Source organism: Hibiscus syriacus, unplaced genomic scaffold (assembly GCF_006381635.1).
Source record: "Hibiscus syriacus cultivar Baekdansim isolate YM2019G1 unplaced genomic scaffold, ASM638163v2 tig00110547_pilon, whole genome shotgun sequence".
In the NCBI taxonomy this organism is placed as follows: domain Eukaryota; kingdom Viridiplantae; phylum Streptophyta; class Magnoliopsida; order Malvales; family Malvaceae; genus Hibiscus; species Hibiscus syriacus.
Window position 1 is genome coordinate 329747 of NW_024062774.1, and position 8702 is coordinate 338448.

General features: G+C 40.9%; 1 protein-coding gene across 1 annotated transcript; it reads right to left on the reverse strand.

Annotated features, from left to right (window-relative positions):
- Positions 1 to 6028: 6028 nt before the first annotated feature.
- On the reverse strand, positions 6029 to 7336 carry LOC120130429. The gene has a single exon (XM_039147661.1). The coding sequence runs from the start codon at positions 7334 to 7336 to the stop codon at positions 6029 to 6031; it is 1308 nt and encodes a 435-aa protein (XP_039003592.1).
- Positions 7337 to 8702: the final 1366 nt, after the last annotated feature.

Sequence of the window (8702 nt, forward strand, 5' to 3'; positions counted from 1 at the left end):
TTGGGACATGCTGGAGAGAAATCCTTGCAAATTTTGGCAAAGAAAGGATTGTTAAAAGGTGCAAAGGCTTGTAAATTGAACTTTTGCGAGCATTGTGTTCTGGGAAAGAAGAAGAGAGTGAAGTTTGGCACCACTATACATAATACAAAAGGTATTGTAGATTATATTCACTCAGATGTATGGGGTCCTTCAAAGACATCATCTTTGGGAGGAAACCATTATTTTGTAACTTTTGTAGATGATTTTTCCATAAGAGTTTGGGTGTATCCGATGAAGTCTAAAGATGAAGTGCTTCAAATTTTCCTGAAATGGAAAAATATGATCGAGAACCAGACTGGTAGAAAGATCAAACATCTTAGGACGGACAATGGAGGGGAATATAAAAGTGACCCATTCTTTGACGTTTGCCATGAGTATGGTATTGTTCAACACTTCACTGTTAGACATACACCACAACAGAATGGGATGGCAGAACGTATGAATCAAACACTATTGGAGAAAGTTCGATGTATGTTATCTAATGATGGGTTAGGCAAGGCATTTTGGGCTGAGGCTGTGACATATGCTGGCCATCTCATCAATCGTCTGCCGTCATCAGCGATAGGAGGAAAAATACCATTGGAGGTATGGTCTGGAAAACCTGCTACTGATTATGATTCCTAACATGTATTTGGATCCACTGCTTATTATCATGTAAAGAAATCCAAGCTTGATCCGAGAGAAAAGAAGGATCTCTTTATGAGAATCACCCATGTAGTGAAGGGATTCCGCCTTTGGTGTTTAGACACCAAGAAGATAATTTGTAGCAGAGATGTGTTACATTTGATGAATCTGCCCTAGTAAAGAAGGTAACAATTGAAGCTGTCCAGACAAGTAGTACTCCGCAGCAGGTAGAGCATACTCCAAAACAGGTGGAGTTTCAGCAGATGATGATCCCAGAAGTTGATGCAACTGATTCTTCAACTCCAATAGAAGAATCAGAAGATGAAGAGGTTTAAACCCAAGAACCATTAGAGACACCAGAACCACTTGCAGTTACAAAGCCAAGGAGAGAAATTCGTAGACCTACTCGATTTGTTGATATGGTGGCCTATGCTCTTCCAGTTGTTGATGATGATATCCCTATCACTTACCAAGAAGCAATACAAAGCTTGGAAAGTAATAAGTGGAAAAGTTCCATGGATGAAGAAATGCAATCTCTCCAAAAGAACAACACTTGGAAACTGGCATAATTACCGAAAGGTAAAAGAGCCATTGGATGCAAGTGGGTATTTGTAAAGAAAGATGAATCTCATAGCAAGAAAGGTGTTCGCTACAAGGAACGGTTAGTAGCTAAAGGTTACGCTCAAAAGGAGGGAATCGACTACAATGAAGTATTTTCCCCTGTTGTGAAGCATTCCTCCATTAGAATATTGTTGGCCTTGGTAGCACAGTTGAATTTGGAGCTAGCTCAACTTGATGTAAAGACAACTTTCTTGCACGGTGATTTAGAAGATGAGATCGATATGACTCAGCCAGAAGGATACAAATATGGTGGTTGTGAGAAATGGGTTTGTAAGCTAAACAAATCGCTATATGGATTGAAGCAATCTCCGAGGAAGTGGTACAAGCGATTTGATAGCTTTATGAGGAGGCAAAAGTATACTAGAAGCAAATATGATCATTGCGTGTATTTGTAAAAGCTCAAAGATGGATCTTTCATTTATCTTGTCTTGTACGTTGACGATATGTTGATCGCTTCGAAGAGTCAAAAGGAGATAGACACATTAAAGGCTCAGTTAAATCAAGAGTTTGAGATGAAAGATCTAGGTGAGGCCAAGAAGATTCTTGGTATGGAGATAAGCAGAGATAGACAGAGAGAGAATCTTTGTTTAACACAGAAGCAGTATCTGAGAAAGGTATTACAATGTTTTGGCATGAATGAAAATACCAAACATGTAAGTATCCCATTGGCTTATCATTTGAAACTTAGTTCTCAATTATCTCCTAAAACTAACGAAGAACGAGTGTATATGGCAAAAGTTCCATATGCTAATGCAGTTGGGAGCTTGATGTAAGCAATGGTGTGTACGCGTCCTGACATTTCACAAGCAGTTGGAGTTGTGAGCAGGTACATGCATGATCCTGGAGAAGGACATTGGCAAGCTGTGAAATGGATTCTACGGTATCTCCAACAAACCATGGATGTTGGTTTAGTTTTTGAACAGGATGAAGCACTTGGTCAGTGTGTGGTTGGATATGCTGATTCCGATTATGCTGGTGATTTGGATAAGCGTCGATCAACTACTGGGTATTATTTTACTCTTGCTAAAGCCCCAGTAAGTTGGAAGTCTACATTGCAATCTACGGTGGCTTTTTCTACTACAGAGGCAGAATACATAGCAGTTTCAGAGGCTGTAAAGGAAGCAATTAGGCTTAACGGGTTGATGGAAGACTTGGGAGTTGTTCAAAGTCACATTAGTCTCTATTGTGATAGTCAGAGAGCTATTCAATTAGCGAAAAATCAAGTATACCATTCAAGGACTAAGCATATCGACGTGAGGTATCACTTTGTGCGGGAAATCTTTGAAGAAGGAAAGATTCTACTTCAGAAAATTGCGACATCAGAAAATCCTGCAGATATGATGACCAAAGTGGTAACAGTAATCAAGTTCAATCATTGTTTGAACTTGATTAACATCCTGAAAGTATGAACACCTTCGGGTGTGTGGCGCTTGTGAGCGCAATTAGAGGCACTACAAATTTGGGGAGTTGAAGAAGTTGAGTAGGCTTGGTAATTTCAAGCCAATGTGGAGATTTGTCTAGAAATTAAGTTGACAAGTTGGAAATTTCATCTTGGTTGGTGGCCAACTTATTGGAAATTTCATCTTGGTTGGTGGCCAAACTTTGAACATGTGAATTTCATATTTTGTGGCTAACTTGTACACATTGGAAATTTTTTTGGCAGGTGGCCAAACTTTGAACATATTGTTCTTAAAACTCAACTATAAATAGACCTAAGTATTTCCATTAGAAATCGTCCCAAAAACAAGTTTTCTCTTCCTCTTGTATTCTTCATTCTCCCATTTTGGGAATTCTAAAGAATTCCATTTGTTGTAATATTGGCGATATAGTGAAGTTATCATCCGGTGTGGTGCCCTAGGAGTAGACGATATTCTCGTCGAACCTCGTAAATTTGGTGTGTTCTCTCATTTATTGTTTTTTATTCGGTTTTTCCATTGTGTTTCAATATCCAATAGTTTGACAGATTTATCCGCTGTGCAACCTTTGGTGGTTTTAATCTTGACATTTTAGGTCAATTTTGAAACTACGTTCGTGTGGGAAATAACCCGATTGGGAAATAACCCGAATTCCCCAACAGTAACTTTGCCGTCAGTTATGCCTTCCTATGAGAATCCCGGTGGTCGTCTACCGGAAACTATCTCGAATCTTGCTGTGAATCCAATGGGGGAACGACCTACCTTCCCCACCCCTTTGGAGTCCTCGCGACTGGTAAAGAAGGGTAGGATTGATTCTTCCATTAGTGAGGAGATGAAGGTTTGTGAAATAGGTAACGCTGAGACAGTTATGGCTGCTGATCCTGATATTATGAAGTTAAGTGTAGATGAGGCCAACGATGGTAAGGGAGAATCCAATCAACCTACTGTGACTAAGGCCTCGTATGCAAGTAAAATAGTTAATGGGGATCCTTCGAACGCTGATTTACCTCGGATGCAAGGATTCCTTCAGGAGGATGTGACGATCATGGCTGAGGACATTATTTTGGATCGTTCTGGAATGATTCCTTCTATTTAATTCTCCGATAGGGTTCATAATCAAATTGATGAAAACATGCGCAACGCGATATTTTGCGACTCTTGGGCAGGTTGATAGGATATAAGGTTTTTGATTCGCATGCTACAACTCTCTGGAAACCTATGGGGGAACTCCAGGTTATAGACCTGGATAACAACTATTTTCTGGTTCGATTCTCCAATGCGACTGACTACACGAAGGTTTTAACGGAAGGACCATGGACCATCTACGAGAATTATTTGACAGTGCAACCTTGGAGTAGGGGTTTTAGCACTTCTGAAAAGCACCCCTCTCAGGTGATTATCTGGGTTAGGTTACCTGAACTGTCGTTTCGTTATTACACAAAGTCTGTGTTCAGGCATATTGTCTGCTCATTGGCAAAGTAGTTAAGATTAATTATAATAAGGATGTTAGGGGACGAGGTAAGTTGGCTCGATTGTTGATCCTTGTTGATTTGAATAAACCTTTACTTTCTTGTGTCAGAATCGATGGTATGGTTCAGAAACTAGAGTGCGAGGGATTACATCAGGTGTACTTTGATTGTGGTGTTTACGGGCACTCGAAAGTGGAATGTAGTATGAACGTGAGTGGTGCAATGGTTACGGAAGGATCTAATAAGACTTCGGATCAGTCTGGCAATGATCATCAGGTCGAAATTTTTGAATCCAATCTGTTTGGGCCTTGGATGGTCGTCCAAGATAGGCGTAGAAGAGGAGGGGCAAGCCGCGCTATTGCTAGAGAAGATGCAAAGAGTTCTTTAGGTTCCCGTTATGGCAGCCTTGGGGTTGAAACGGTAGAGGAGGATCGGGGTACAACTGGTAGGAGATAATATAGATCAGCAGGTTGCTGGGGATTCAACGAAGGTAAGGAAGCAAAGTAATCCTGCCCAGTCCAACTCTAAGGAGGGTTTTAAAAATGCTGCTCATAAAGAATCTAACCCTGATAAAAAGGATAAGCCAAATAAAGGGTAGAAGCTGGTTGAAGTTGTCTCTATGAGCACTTCCGGAGAAGTCCAAGTTGTGGAACATAATGTGCTGTCAATGTCTGGTAACCATCGGGTGCTTCAAATCTCTGAGCCTGAACAGGCTGGGTCTTCCAAGGGAATTGGTAACCGACAACGTGATAAGCGAGTGGCAGGAAAAGAAAATGTGGTCCACATAAAACGTAATCTTCAGATTTGTCCTAGAATGGGTAACATGCTTGCTACTGATTTGATCCAGCAATTAACCATTGAACTGGATCGTTCTAATTCAGATCATGGACAGCAACGGAGGCGTGCGCTTGAAGAGTTGACTGAGGATTCTCCAATGCTCCATTCTTCTGATGAAGAGGATTTTGACGCGTTGGATTTCCATATGGATTTGGCCGAGGGTGAGGGCATCGGAAATGAGCTTTAAGGTTCGCCCTCAATCTTTTTTACTTATAATGAAGTTGATGTTTTGGAATTGCCAGAGTGCAACTAGCTTGGCATTTTGTGGTTTTTTTTGGACGGTTGTTCACGAACATCATCCTTCGATAGTTGCTTTATTTGAACCGAAGATCAGTGGTCTTACTGCTGATCAAACTGTGACTAAACTTGGCTTCAACCATTCTTTCTGTGTTGAGGCCCAGGATTTTAGTGGCGGTATTTGGTTACTCTGGAACGAAAAGGTGGAGGTGGATATTGTTCAAATTTCTAATCAATTTTTTAATACGCTGATTTATGTGAAGGATAGCGGGGTTCAATTCCAACTAACGGTTGTTTACGCTAGCCCTTCTAAGCCAAGGAGGAAGAATCTTTGGGGGCACTTGACCAATAGTAACCCAGGAGACGGTGTACTATGGATTATTGGCGGTGATTTTAATGTCATTTTGTCTGCAGATGAAAGACGAGGTGGTGCCTTGTTCCAAATTGCGGAAGTCGGGATTTTTCTAATATTTTGTTTATGAATAGTTTGTCGGATATGGGTTTTCATGGTCTTCCTTTTACCTAGTCAATGGGTAATCTGTATCAAAGACTTAATCGTTGTGTTGCTAACTTTACGTGGACTGCTAAGTTTTTTTTGGGGATAAATTTCTCTCTTATATTATCCAAGAAGCAGTAGAAACTCACTGCTACAGCAAAAAAACAGACATCCAAACCAGAAACAGCCTCCTAGGGAGTGCTAATCCCCCAAGGTAGACAAAGATTACAGTTAACAGCATTATTCTTAATAGCTATTCTAGCAGCTTTTATCCTAATTACATCATTAATTCAATTGATCACAACATCAGTTCCCCTATGTATCTTCCTAAACTGCCTATGATTCCTCTCTTCCCATATACAGTATATATATCCACACCAGGCTAATCTAAGAATAAACGAATAAAGAGTCTTACCTCTGAACCGAGATATCGCCCAGTCCATCTCCTCCTCCCAATTTCCCACAGGTCTATCAATGCTACACAACCGCATAACCCCTTCCCAAACAGCCTTCGAAAAAGGGCATTCAAAAAATATATGGCTGCGAGTCTCACATACAACATCACATAATCTGCATTTATCATTCACCTCAATCCTCAAACGAATCAACCTATCATCAGTAGGCAACCTATCAAGAACAGTCATCCAAGCAATGAGGGAGTGCTTGGGTATATGCATGGGGAACCATACAATCTTCTGCCACCCAACCTTCTCCTTCCTCCCCCTAAGACCCTGCCACAGCCATCGAGCATTAACCTTGCCCCAATCTGTGATTCCTACAAACAGAGGATATACTTCCTCCCTAGCTTTCAAAATTTTCCTCAAGCTCCAGCTGAACGAGGCTTTGCACTCCATAGACAAAAAATCAGCCCCTTTAAGAACACATGTCCTCACCCAAGCAACCCAAAGAGAGCCCTCAGCAGCAAAAATCTCCTTAACCAGCAGTATTATACAAGCCTTGTTCCAACTTTTCAAATTCTTAAGGCCCAGTCCCCCCTCTGATTTAAAGGTGCAAATTACCTCCCAACTCACCCGATCCCCCTTAGCTGGAACATCACCTCCATTCCAAAAGAACCTAACACAAAGCTGGTCCACTCTTTTAACCACTGCAGCAGGAAGAATAAGCTGCCTCCACCAAAAATTGGCAATACTGAACAAAACAGCTTTCACCAGTTGCAACCTGCCAGTATAACTCAGCCATCTATTAGACCAAAGTCCAAGCTTAGCTTTAATTTTCTCCACCAGATTAACACAATCCTTCTCAGTTAATTTCCTGGGGACAAGAGGTACTCCTAAGTATCTCACAGGGAGGCAGCCAATTTTGAATCCAGTAACCTCATGCACCAAAGCCTTCTGATTACCATTGACACCAGCAATAAAAATTTCAGTTTTGGAGGCATTAAGCCTCAGTCCAGATAACTCATAGAACCTTTCCAAAACACACTTCACCCCAACAATTAAGTCTAAATTTCCTTTGCAAAAGATAAGTAAATCATCAACAAAACATAAGTGAGTTAGGTTCACCTTTCTGCACTTAGGATGAAATTGAAAAATCTTTTCAGAGGCATCAATGTCAAGCAACTTGGAAAGGATGTTCATGACTATCACAAATAGGTAGGGGGACAGAGGATCCCCTGCCTAACTCCTCTACCACCTCTGAAGAACCCCACAAGGCTGCCATTCAATACAATGGAGAATCTAGAATCCATAACACAAGCCACTATCCAACTTATAAACTGCTTTGGCAACCCTAACCCCTTCAGAACAACAAGTAGGAATTTCCAACTTATAGAATCAAAAGCTTTCTGCAAACTCATCTGAATTTTTCCACTTCTCTTTAGTCGGCTTGGCTTGATAACTGCTCCTTGGATGTGAATATGCGTAACTTTCAGAATAAGGTGGACACTTGGAATAGGGAGGTTTTTGGAAACATTGTGAAGAAGAAGTGTAGACTTAGATCTCGTATACGAGGGGTTGATCGTGATCTGTCTAGAAGGCATTCAAGGTCTCTAAGTTCTCTTTCGCGGAAACTAAATCTTGAGCTAGAGGATGTCATGGACCAGGAGGAATCCCTCTGGCGTCAGAAAGCTTGTTCGCAATGGTTTTTACAAGGTGATCGTAACACCAAGTTTTTTCATACTTCGGTCGTTACTAGAGGCGTGTGAATCGTATCTCCACTCTCAGAAGAAGTAATAGAAGTTGGTGTACTGATACTGCCGATTTGACATCCTTAGCAACCGATTATTACAAGGAGTTATTTACTAGCTCTCTGGGTAGTAGACAACCTTTTCACGTGCGTGGTCGATACCCTCGCATGACTCGGAGGGATTGTGATAGATGTACCGATCCAGTTTCTAGTGATGAGATTCATTTGGCTTTGTTTGATGTATCATCGGGAAGCATACTAGTGGTTGACCTTAAACCAAACTAAATACACATTTATCGTTCAAAGCAATTGAACAGGGTTTGGCATCATTTTGGAGAAGACCAAAAGCTAGAACCAAACAAGAAAAAGTCACGATATTAGTAATTGATGACCACGTGAAGATGTCGGGTGCCTACACTAATGCTGGCAGAGGAAACAACCTCAACTGGCCACCATTAGTTCACGTAATCAACATTAACATCTAAATATCTGTATCAGACATAATTACTCTCATAGATTGTATCACATTCGCGGGTAAAATTTCATGTGGTGATGATTATTATCTCTTTGAGGAATCCAAAGTAAAAAAACAAGGCAAGATAGACATCATAGAGATTGTGCATTATATCTAACAAAGTCTTTCCATAACAAAGAAGTGTTGACATTCTGATACTTGCTTGTATGCCAACATATTTTTTCAAAAGAAGAAAAAATGCAAATCATTCACTCCTATAATGATTGGTGGTTCAATGAGGAAAATCGGGAAACAAAACGTACAACCGACAACGCTCCGGCAATGACAATGACGGGCCGAGGTTG

Excerpts from the sequence above, each read along its gene's own strand:
- LOC120130429 (XM_039147661.1), bottom strand. The coding sequence starts at position 7,336 with ATGAACATCCTTTCCAAGTTGCTTGACATTGATGCCTCTGAAAAGATT.